This window comes from Impatiens glandulifera, chromosome 7 (assembly GCF_907164915.1).
Source record: "Impatiens glandulifera chromosome 7, dImpGla2.1, whole genome shotgun sequence".
NCBI lineage: Eukaryota > Viridiplantae > Streptophyta > Magnoliopsida > Ericales > Balsaminaceae > Impatiens > Impatiens glandulifera.
Window position 1 is genome coordinate 48,182,367 of NC_061868.1, and position 12,622 is coordinate 48,194,988.

The 12,622-nt window shown below is 25.3% G+C and overlaps 2 protein-coding genes across 2 annotated transcripts; one reads left to right on the plus strand and one right to left on the minus strand.

Moving 5' to 3' along the window:
• The first annotated feature begins 6,439 nt into the window (after positions 1–6,439).
• LOC124910106 (PH, RCC1 and FYVE domains-containing protein 1-like) lies at positions 6,440–8,116 on the plus strand. Its single transcript, XM_047450727.1, has 3 exons — positions 6,440–7,543; positions 7,609–7,755; positions 7,832–8,116. Exons 1-3 carry the CDS (start codon positions 6,440–6,442, stop codon positions 8,114–8,116), a joined length of 1,536 nt encoding a protein of 511 aa, XP_047306683.1.
• A 990-nt stretch (positions 8,117–9,106) lies between these two features.
• Positions 9,107–12,308, minus strand: LOC124910314 (two-component response regulator-like APRR2). Its single transcript, XM_047450942.1, has 12 exons — positions 12,184–12,308; positions 11,794–12,022; positions 11,622–11,701; positions 11,464–11,530; positions 11,311–11,357; positions 11,145–11,222; positions 10,652–11,077; positions 10,438–10,578; positions 10,065–10,358; positions 9,930–9,998; positions 9,757–9,834; positions 9,107–9,625 (listed from the first exon to the last, which is right to left on the minus strand). Exons 2-12 carry the CDS (start codon positions 11,939–11,941, stop codon positions 9,461–9,463), a joined length of 1,593 nt encoding a protein of 530 aa, XP_047306898.1. The 5' UTR covers positions 11,942–12,022; positions 12,184–12,308; the 3' UTR covers positions 9,107–9,460.
• Positions 12,309–12,622: the final 314 nt, after the last annotated feature.

A 12,622-nucleotide genomic window follows, 5' to 3' on the forward strand; every position in this document is an offset into this window, starting at 1 on the left:
TAAATATTTTTCAATTAAAATTTAAACTTTAATAAATAAATTTGAAAATTCTATTAAATAATAATTAATATATATATATATTTGTTTTTTACACATCATTTTAATATAATATTTATTTTTGTAATAATATAAAATAAATATTTTTGTGTTATAATTTTATAATATTATAAGAAGTAAAATTAATTTAATATATTTTTCATTTTATATATTTTAAATTTAATTAATAATTATCATTTTTTTTATATAAAATAAATTATATTATGTAAAAAATTTTCTTAAAATATTCTAATTTTGAAAAATATTAAATTATAATTCTTATTTTTTTTATAATTAAAATAATTTTTAATAAAAAACTTTAAATATAAGTAATATTATTTCTTATTAATTTTTTTAAAATAAATATTAAACTTTTACATAAAAAAATATAATATTAAAATATATTTACATCATTCTTTCTGTTTATAATAAAATATAGTTTTTAATAATTATTAATATTAATATACTTAATAAACTAAAATAATTATAAATATCATATTATTTATATATTTTTTTATTTAAATAAAATTTTATTAATCTTTTTAAAAAATTATATAAATATTTTTATTTATTAATAATAAAATAAATATTTTTTAAATAAAATTAAAATTTTAATAAATAATAATTTTCTTAAAATATTAAATAAATTTAATTTTTTTATTAAGTATTGTAATAATCTTAAATAAATATTTTTATCTAATAATTTTATAATATTAAAAAATAAATTAACATATTTTTCATTATAATAATTATATCATTTATTAATAATAAAATAAATATTTTTTTAATTAAAATATATATTTTTTTAATATTAAATAAATTTGAAATTTTTATTAAATAAATAATATATATATATATATATTATACATATTAATTTTTTTTAATAATCTTAAATAAATATTTTTATCTAATAATTTTATAATATTAAAAAACTAAAAAAAAATATTTAACATATTTTTCATTATATTTATTTTAAATCTTATTAATAATATTTATTTTTTATAAAAAATTATAATATATTATGTAAAATCAAAATATTAATATCTTATAATATTTTAATTTTAAAAAATATTAAATTATAATTTTGAAAATTTAATTAATAAATAATTATTAATATCTTATAATATTTTAATTTTGAAAAATATTAAATTATAATTTTGAAAATTTAATTAATAAATAATTATTAATATGAAAGAATTAATGAATAATCTACTTATCTCTAATAAAAACAAAATATCAATATGTTTATATTAAAATAAAAATAATAAAAATTTTAAATAAAAATTATTAATATTTTTTTATTAATATTTTTTTATATGTAAATAATATTAATTCTTATTTTTTTTAAAATATAAATAATATTAATTGTTAATAATTTTTTTTAAATATTAATATTTGTAAACAACACCATCTGGATAATCATTTTGTTAGGTAACAATAAATACTACAAAATGATAAACAATAGGATTGTACTGTTCTCGGAACAGGTACAACACCACCAGCCAACCTACCTACACCGTAGGCTTCACAAACTTTCCGTGCACGATTCTCCATTTGTTCTTCATTTCATTTTTTTATACAAAAATATGTTTTTAAATGTGTGATTGTGTTATACTGTTTAGTTTATAAAACATATTGGTCAAAACTGAATTCAATAATTTATATATTTATAAGCACTAAAATTTTAGACACTCAATTTATATGAATTTTAAAATAATTATTTTGGAATAAATAAATCAAAATAATTAACTTAAAGTCAAAATGTAATTAAATAATTTATATTTTTTTATTTAAATAAAATTTTATTAATCTTTTTAAAAAATTATATAAATATTTTTAATTATTAATAATAAAATAAATATTTTTTAAATAAAATTAAAATTTTAATAAATAATAATTTTCTTAAAATATTAAATAAATTTAATTTTTTTATTAATTATTGTAATAATCTTAAATAAATATTTTTATCTAATAATTTTATAATATTAAAAAATAAATTAACATATTTTTCATTATAATAATTATATCATTTATTAATAATAAAATAAATATTTTTTTAATTAAAATATATATATTTTTAATATTAAATAAATTTGAAATTTTAATTAAATAAATAATACATATATATATATATTATACATATTAATTTTTTTTAATAATCTTAAATAAATATTTTTATCTAATAATTTTATAATATTAAAAAACTAAAAAAAATATTTAACATATTTTTCATTATATTTATTTTAAATCTTATTAATAATATTTATTTTTTATAAAAAATTATAATATATTATGTAAAATCAAAATATTAATATCTTATAATATTTTAATTTTGAAAAATATTAAATTATAATTTTGAAAATTTAATTAATAAATAATTATTAATATCTTATAATATTTTAATTTTGAAAAATATTAAATTATAATTTTGAAAATTTAATTAATAAATAATTATTAATATGAAAGAATTAATGAATGATCTACTTATCTCTAAAAAAAAATTATCAATATTTTTATATTAAAATAAAAATAATAAAAATTTTAAATAAAAATTATTAATATTTTTTTATATGTAAATAATATTAATTCTTAATTTTTTTAAAATATAAATAATATGGATAATTATTAGGTAACAATAAATACTGCAAAATAATCATTTTGTTCGTAAACAAAAACAATAGGATTGTACTGTTCCAACACCACCAGCCAACCTATTTCTTAGAATGCACCGCTGTACAAAATTTCCGTGCATCTTCTCCCGATTCTTCATTTCATTTTTTTTATACAAAAATATGTTTTTAAAATTCTTCATTTCATTTTTTTAATACAAAAATATGTTTTTAAAAGTGTGATTGTGTTATACTGTTTAGTTTATAAAACATATTGGTCAAAACTGAATTCAATAATTTATATATTTATAAAACATATTGGTCAAAACTGAATTCAATAATTTATATATTTATAAACACTAAAATTTTAGATACTCTATTTATATGAATTTTAAAATAATTATTTTAATTATTTTTGAATAAATAAATCAAAATAATTAACTTAAAGTTAAAATCTAATTAAATATTTAATTTAATTAATTATTATAATAAATTAATAATGAAATTCTAATTAATTAAAAATAATAATTAAATAAAATAATTTGAGATAAATGTTATATCCAATCAAAATTTAGAGAGAGTAAATGTGTTTTATAATCAATTAAATATTTATGCAACTTGACAAAATTTTACTAGTACTGTTTCATCTCATTTATAATTTAAATTTAAGGGTTTTTTTATAAAATTGAAAAAAAAAATATTTAAACAATTATTTATTGTTATCAATACTATGACAACATGAAATATCATTGGTTCATTCGTTGGTATATCAATTTTAAATCAATTAGAATTAAATATAATTTTAATTTGATTTTCGAGTTTAAGTTTAAGTTTAAGTTGAGACCAAACCAAATTTAATTTTTTATTATATATTTTATAATTTATTGCATAACAAAATAATTGAATTAATTCAAATTTAAAATTTGATTTAACAATAAATTTAAATAAATAAATTTGAAATTTGTTCAAACTCGAACAGAAAATTAAATTCGAATTCGGTTTAGTTTTATTAGAACTTATCGAATTGAGTTCAGTTTTAGATGACTAAAAAAATAAAATCCAAAGAATTCGAACCGAAATACTTGAATAGCTTGAAAATAGAACCGATAAATATATTTAATTATCACGTTTTACTTATTTATCTCCATAATAGTCCTTACTCAATATACATTATTTGACTAAGTATCTTGCTTTTAAACTTTCATATTACAGACCTAACTCATTTTGAAGAGTACTTTGGAAACACTTAATTCAGAAATCAGACCTAACTCATTTTGAAGAGTACTTTGGAAACACTTAATTCAGAGTAAAAATACAATGTTATACCTTTTTAAATTTCATACCTATTATATTTAATAAAGTTAACAATCTATATGTCAAACTTGGTCTGGGATAAAAAAAATCCTACTATAATACCGTTTTGAAATGGGTCATTAATCAATATATTAATATCTTAGCAATAATTTTTGTTCATAACATTCTTTAGCATATCTGCATTATTGTTAAAGTATATTAAATTTTGGTTTGTTGGACATAATATGGTACTATAAATTATTAAGGTAGCTAAAATGTCAAAACTCAATAATTTTGGTTAATAAATCAAATATTTCAATTTTGATTCACATTAGTAAATATTTAAAGTGAGATATGGTTGAGATAATTTCTTAAATAAAAAATAATAATTAGTTAAGTGATCAAATATTTCGATTTTAGGTCAAGTTCAATATTCATTTTATTTTATTACCTAAAAGACTTCAATAATTTAAAAATAAAAACCCTAATTTATATCTACTAGAGTGAAAAAAAAAACTTGTAAATGTTAGTCTTGAATTTTAAAGAAGCTACATAAACAACAAAGTCAATTATAATAATGTGTATTTGAATTCAATATACTTGTTTATACTTCTTCAATTCATTATTTAATTTCAATAAATTTCTTCACTAGCTATTTGAAGAATCTATATTTAGTAGTCAATAATTTCATTGATCTATTAAATGACATTGTTTTATTTCTAAATAACCTGCTATATATATTATGAGAGAATATTTGAATATTATTTGTATATATTAGATTATATATATATATATATATATATATATATATATATATATATATATATATATATATATATATATATATATATATATATATATATATATATATATATTAATTAGAAGTAATAAAACCTAGAAGATTTTCACTCTCTTAATCCTCTTCTGGTTTTGTTAGAACAAGAGTAATATTTGCGGCCTCTGGATTTATAAAAAATCAACTTATCTTTGATTTTGATTTTCAGTATAATAAATAAAATAAAATATATTTATATTTATATATATATAAAAAAAAGAATAAAAATTATATTTATTTATTTATTTTAATAATTTTTTCAACGTAACTAGAATTACACTACTGCCAAAAGCTATATATCTTGTAAAACAGTTGACAAAAGCATATAAATAGTTTTCAGGTTGTTTTATGTCCCTTACATATTTACATATTGGATTTATAGTTTAAGAAAGATATCACCTACTAATATTTATAACATAATAAATAAAGAGAGAATATAATTTACCGAATCAACTGAAGATATATATGTTTAGTTTGATTTAAAAACATATATTTAGTATTCAATAAAGATCAACTCTAAATATAATAACCAAAAAAATGAAGATCTTAGAATCACTCAATTTATCTTTCGTAGAAATTATTAAGAATGGTTTTAAATATATTTATCATGCATGTCAATATTTAAGCATAATATAACTTTGTCTTGGCGATTATATTATTGCTTTATTTTAGGTATATAATGTTTACTGAGATTATTTAATTATACATATAATATAAAATAATATATATTACAACAACTAAAATAGTTCAACTAATATTTAAAATTTCTATTTTTATTTCTTTTACGGTTTATACAATTATTTTATTTTATTTTAAATGGTAATGCAAAATTTTATTTTGAATTATTAAAAGATCTCACTAAGTTTTTTTTGAGTGATCGTCTAAAAAAAACATAATTTTTGTAAATGACATGATTTTATTTCTTAATAATATATATTATGAGAGAATATTTGAATATTATGTGTCTATATTATATATATATATATTATATTAGAAGTAATAAAACCTAGAAGAACAAGTTATATTATATTTGCGTACTCTTTTTTCTTTTCACTACTCTTAATCGATCCTCTTCTCTTCTATTTTTACTATAACGGTTGGGTCAGCTCATTTGGCAGCTGGGCCTAACAAATTAATAAAATCCATTAGGACATATTTAAATAAAGAAAAAAAACACAGCAATTTTGAGTGTTTTTTTTTCTCTCCCTCTTCCAGCAGTTCTTCCTCCATTGAAGCAACAATTTCTCCATTGAAATAGCAGGTTCTTCTTCTCATTTTCTTTATTTCTTCTCCATTTCGTTAGTCATCTTTAGTGATGATGATAATGTATGTGAATAACAAGTTAGGATGAGGTCAATTGATAATTTTTGTTAGATTACCTCTAGGCTTGTATTGAACTACATTGTATACTCATTTGATATAGTGGATGATTTAAGTGGCCGAAATGTCCCATGGTTTTACCTAATTTGGGTTTTCCACGTAAAATCTTGGTGTCCTGATCTCTGTTTTTTGATTATTTGATGCTTAATTGTTTTGGCTGCCTATTTAATTACTTAAAAGGGAAAAAAAATTGTTATGTCTTATCTTGTTTATTTCTGAATCGCTAATTGTTTATTTCTGAATCGCTAAATAGGTGCTATTATTCGATTTCTACGACAATAACTAAATGGAAACAAGAGTATCTTCGGCATGTGAAGCTCTGGTCCATGGAAGATTTTTTGAGGAACTGTCATCAGATATGATCCTTTGTATCCTTAAATCTGGCTGTTTGAGCGCGTCTGATTTTGCTTGTCTAGAGATAACTTGCACAACATTCGGTGGAATCAGAGAACTACTTCACCCAATAATAAGTTTCGGATCTTTAGTTGATTTGGCAGCGTTTCAATTATGTGAATCTCATCCAATATATTCATGTTTGAACGAAGCTGGAAAAGAAAAACTTTTGAGTTGGATGGGCAACAAATGGAGTCGAGCATTGAATTTCCTTTCAGGTTATAATTATATACATGATGATGAGGTGAAGGCGGCAGGAGTTAATAATTTTACAATTGTGTCGACGACGACGAAGGATTCTTCTCATGTGTACATTTGGAATGGTCATTCATTGGGTATCCTTTTATTAATGGGGGACTATTTAAAGCATGAACAGTTTACTCGGATTAGCTTCGACCAGCCTTTAACAACATCATATGTGGATAATATAGTCTCTGTCTCTTCCAAATACGAACATGTTGCTTTTATTACGCAATCAGGAGAGGTTTTTACATGCGGTGTCAATTCGTCAGGTTGTTGTGGGCATACAACAGGTGGGGATGGTACTCATGATCATGACATTGACAATAATCGTATCCTTAAACCTCGGCTTGTGGAAGGCGCACTGAAGGGAATACCATGCAAACAAGTTGCAGTCAGTTATAAATTCACCGTGTTTCTTACTAGAGATGGACGAGTATATACTTGTGGGAGAAACGATCACGGTCAGCTTGGTCATGGCGATAGGGTGGATAGACCAACACCTACCATAGTAGAATCGTTAGTAGATGATGTAATAGTTCAGGTTTCAGCTGGTAAAACTTTCACATTAGCTCTAACTAGCAATGGCAAATTGTATTCATTCGGGTCGGGCGATGATTGGTGCTTGGGTCACGGAGTTAAGAAGAATGAGTTAAGCCCTCGTCTGGTTCACGACTTAAATAGAATATGGCATCTTCACATTGTTAGAGTCTATGCAGGAGTTAACCATGTTGTAGCTATTGATTCTAGGGGATTGGTACGTAATATTTAATTAAGTTTTTTATAACAAATTCTATTATTAATCTTATTTATTTATTTAAGGTTTATACTTGGGGGAGAGGTAAAATAGGCCAGTTGTGTAATGGAGGAATTTTAGACAATTTGATTGAATTCCCTCATTATCGCAAAGAGCTATATCGAATCACACCACAAGTAGTCAAGACTCTGAGGAGCCAAATTGCTATACAGGTAATTAATTAATTAATTAATTTGTAACCAATTTCTTCTAACATTAATTTAATAGATTTATTTTAATTATATATAGGCAACGGTTAACCAGTTTAATACGGTTATTTTAATGAACGACCGTCGCACTATTTACGTGCATGGTCTTAGATTTCCATGGGAGGGGTATGAGTTGTCTCTTGAAGACAAGTTAAAATTGGACGAACATATTGAAATCATTTGTCAAGTTAGCAGTGGCCTCTATCACACCGTCTTAGTCACTAACCGTGGTCGACATATTGGATTCAGAACTAACGATGATGGGCGGGTCGAACACGATAATATTACTAGATGGTTATTTCCCCTCACTCAACTTTCTTTATAGGAATAGAAATTGAAAATCGAATCATTCAATTATTTTGACAACTTAATTCATAATTATAATAATTTCTTTATGATTATTAGATATTGTGGTTAAATTATTTTCACATTTAATAGTTGATTATGTTATATATTTTTTTTTAATACATGACGGAGGACTTCAATTTAATATATGAAAAAATTATAAGAAAATCCCTGACCAAAATTGAACCTAGTAAATTTATACATTATATCTAGATCTAATTTATTTAGTTAATTGTTTTATTTTTATTAAATGATCATGTGAAGACTTGAAGGCTGGTTGTGAAACTATGTTTGATTAACCCCTAACTTTGTTTAGTTCATTTTAAAAATTATTTTATTGATCAAATTACTAATAGAGAGAAATGCATGAGAATAAGTAATTAGAAGAAAACTTTAATTATAAATATAAAAAATAATATTACTAATTCCACTCAAAAAATTTATTTAACTAATTTAATTAGAGAAATCTATTTAAATCTAAAGAATAAAATAAATGGTGATTGATAATAGTATGTATGTTTTTTTTTTTTAGAAAACATAATAATAATAATAATAATAATAATAATAATAATTGATACATATTCTAACAGACTTATTTTTATTTTAAAAACACGTTATCTTACTACGTTTTAAGAAAATCTGTTCCAAGAAAATGAAGAAACTAGGATCATTAAATGTTTGATAATATTTCTTTCACTGGATGTCCATTAAAAAATAATTAGCCCAAATATAAAGTATGGCATTTAGCCTCTCAATTCAAACTTTCAACATTCTGGCATCACTAATTTTTATTTATTTATTTATTCATAATACATATATTTATTAATACAAATTCATCATTCCTTTTTTAAAATGGTTTCATAAAACTATTAATAAATTTTAAATTAAAGTATAAACCAACTAAATATTAGCTAAATTCTTATTTTTACTTTTAAAATTCTTTAGCACATGGCCAGACTAATTTGAGAAAGATCCAAAAATAAATAGTGAAAACTATCATAATAAAATTGACAATTTGAAATGAAATTATAATTTGCTTTATTAAATGTTTCACCAAAAATAGGTGAGAGAGAGAGAGGGAGGGGGCCCCACTTATACTAAGATAAGGCACCAGCAAAAAGATAAGGAGAGAGAGAGAAAGTATTTACGACCAAAACGTCTTATCATTTTCAGTAAAGACAAAGAGAGAGAAAATCACACACACGTGGCCGATTCTCTATCATGGAAAATCTCTGACTCTTTCAGAGAAACTTTACGTTGTACGAACGAACAAAGTCAGATCTTGCCGTGCCGATAATGCCCGCCCTTTGCCGGTGGCCGGAATTCAGCGGCGGCGCTTGATATGGTGCGGCGGAGCGACGCCGGAGATACCTTGCTTTGAGAGCTCCATTAGAACGCTTTCTGTTGAAGGAGGGTTTAAGCCTATGGGAAGAGGCAGCCATGGCTTGTTTATTGCTTCTTCCATAACTTGATCAATAATCTCATCTGTCTGCACCGATATTAATTAATTAATTAATCCATTTTGGACCACGTTATGTAATGTCACTTGAACCAATTGGTTGTCTTATAAATAAATAAAATTGAGCTTATTACATTTGATTACCAAATTATAACAATTACCGGAAAGAAGTCTGCTACTTTCTTAGGAACAATGTAGCATCCATTCATCGCATTATTACTTCGAAAACCCATTCCGATCTGCAAATTAATTTGATCAATTCGTTTGGTAAATATGCGATCAAATTACAATATATATGGTGTGCTCGTGTCGTGGTGTCGATTAGATTACTTACTTGAGGGACAACAGGATATTGCCCGTGAGATGTTGGCCCAATTGGACAACCCCATGCATCCGCATGAACCTATGAGCAAATAATTTGTTTGTTTAAAATGACATTAACAATGTAACAATCAATTTAAATTATTACCCCAGGGTACGGTGTGGGCTGGTGCTGCCAGGGAGGAGGATAGTAACCAGCCGGCGAACCCCACATAGGGGCGGCGGTATTAGTTGAATAACCATTGGGACTCGCCCAATTTGGATGATGATAAATTGAATGTGGGTGATACAAAGGGTACGCGACGACTGGCTTAACCGATTGGTGATTTCTTTGAAAAGACGAGGATGGATCTTTAATATTGTGATGATTAGGATGATGATGCCACTTTCGAGTATTAATGTCATCCTTTGGTAGAATATGTCTTCTATGCATTCTGTATTTCTGGCTTCAATAAAATAAAAACAATCAATTGGAAAGCAAATTCTAAGTTGTTTTTGTTTTTGTCTTAATGAGTTTGCACCTGGAGATGACTAGCAATGTTATGTCTAGTCAATCCTTCGACTCTCATAAGTTCGAGTATTCGAGAAGGAATGGCTTGATCCACGCCAAGCTGCTCTACCGCCTTCACGAACTTCTTGTGCAGGTCCGACGTCCAATCAATCTGAGGACAATCAAATCTTTGTAAAATTGAAATGTGGGTCAAGAAAAACAGTTGAAGATAAATAGTAATAAACCTTTGTTTTCTTCTTGCTCAATTTGTTACTACGAGGAGGAGGCGGCGGACAAAGAGCAGATATCTTATCCGCTTCTTGGTCCCCTCCTAACTCATCTGGCGGTTCACCCTCTTCTTTGAGAGTATCATTGTCTGTTGTTGTTTTATGTTCTGTTTCTGGTTCTGTTTCGGTCATGGTGGTGTCGACAGATTTGGATTCGCCGTCTCCTTCTTTCTCGTGAGTTTGATCATGATAGTCTCCATCGTCGAGAAATCGCCCGGTTTGTTTTAGCTGAGGAGTGGATGGAGCCGGGTACTTATCCTCCTTGGCAGTGGTTGAAGGAGTTGGTTCTAATTGGGTAGTTTGATCGGAGTCCTCCTCCACTAACCGGAGATGAAGTACAGCTTCGGATTCAGGGGTGGTTTCTTCTTTTCCTGCATTAAACGCCTACTCAAACCAATAAAAAAACCGATCAATTTTGAAGATCTTGATATTTTGAAGATCTTATATATACCTTATGAGCTACATGCTGCCATATGTTTCTTAATTTATCCTCTGAAAGTGGTTTTTGAAGAAACTCAACCGCTCCAAGCTGAGAATAATCAAATTAAAGAATAGTTTTGATTATCCAACTTTATCTAGACACTGACTTTTTTGAAATTTGTTAACAAAGATCTTACCGCTATGCATTTCATCATCGTGTTCAGGCAATGCGAACTTGAAGTCACTTCCAAAAAAAGAAAAAAAGGAAAAGTAAGTTCAATACTTCAATGGTATTGCTCTGTTTTATTTTTTCAAAGAAAAGAACCATTTTTTGGTTAGGATTTCCTTACTTATGGTAGGCAAGTCTTTAGCAACCTCAAGAAACTTGAGTCTTCCATGGCTATTACCAACGGTAACCTGCAACACAGCAAATTTCTTATAAATAAAAGGAACCATATATAGATCTTTGCGATATATATATATATGAAGCTTAGTATTATGAAGTGACCTCAACAATAGCAACGTGGAAGATCTCCGTCTGGTTAGAAATTGCTGAGAAAGCTTCGTCTTCATTGAAGAAAGTGGTAACTGTGTGTGTGTATGAGAAAAATGTTAGCTTTAGATAAATATATATATATAGAGAGAGAGAGAGAGAAATGGGATGAAGTTGAGCATCTGACCAATGTAATCCATTTCCTCGAGCTTGGATCTTATTTGAGAAGTGGAATCCGTATTTTCTTCTTCTTCTTCTTGATCGAGGAGGAGGAGAACCCTGAGACCTTTGGGGAAATCTTTCCAATTAAGTAGATCATTAGCAGTGTAAACCATAGCTCGTTTTGCATCCTTTCTCAGAACAAGTATCGGTTTCTTTGATTGTTCTCACTTCTCACCATCGTCTAATCTAGTAGTCTAGTGAAGAATATGTAAGAAAAGAGAGGAACCCAGTTGAGATCCTTGAAAAGGGTAGATGAATCATAAATACTAGCTAGATGAAATTAAAAATGCATGAGAAATAAATGGGGGAGAAAGAGTGGATCAAATATAGAAATAATGATCAAGAATCAAGATATCTGTGGAAATGGAGTTGAGTAATAGCTATCTGCACTTTATGATTCATCTATCTCAAAATGAACAAAGAAGAAGAAGAAGAAAGTGAAATTACAAAAAGAGGGGTGAGGACTTAAAGAGACAAGTCTAGAGAGAGAGAGAGAGAGAGATTGAGGAGGGTTAAATGTTGCATTTCTTGGAGCTGCTGGTTGAAGTCTGTGACTTAGGAACAGTTACTATCACTTGTTTTCGGACCACATACTATGCAAGAAAAGTGAACATGTCTCTCTGCCTTCTCTTCTAATTAAACCCTAAAACAAACACAACCTTAACTTTTTCTTTTAACGTTCATATATTCAACTACCTTGTTAGTAGCTTGTTGAATGACAAATAAAATTGTGGATAAGAACTGCTGCCAACTTAGGACAAGTTTTATTGAGATTATAAGTTTATGTGATGATT

Excerpts from the sequence above, each read along its gene's own strand:
- LOC124910314 (XM_047450942.1), bottom strand. The coding sequence starts at position 11,941 with ATGGTTTACACTGCTAATGATCTACTTAATTGGAAAGATTTCCCCAAA. Across the intron at positions 11,531-11,621 it reads TCCACGTTGCTATTGTTGAG|GTTACCGTTGGTAATAGCCA; the intron begins GTCACTTCATAA and ends GCTGTGTTGCAG. Across the intron at positions 11,358-11,463 it reads TAAAGACTTGCCTACCATAA|TGACTTCAAGTTCGCATTGC; the intron begins GTAAGGAAATCC and ends TTTTTTTGGAAG.
- LOC124910106 (XM_047450727.1), top strand. The coding sequence starts at position 6,440 with ATGGAAACAAGAGTATCTTCGGCATGTGAAGCTCTGGTCCATGGAAGA. Across the intron at positions 7,544-7,608 it reads CTATTGATTCTAGGGGATTG|GTTTATACTTGGGGGAGAGG; the intron begins GTACGTAATATT and ends TATTTATTTAAG. Across the intron at positions 7,756-7,831 it reads GGAGCCAAATTGCTATACAG|GCAACGGTTAACCAGTTTAA; the intron begins GTAATTAATTAA and ends AATTATATATAG.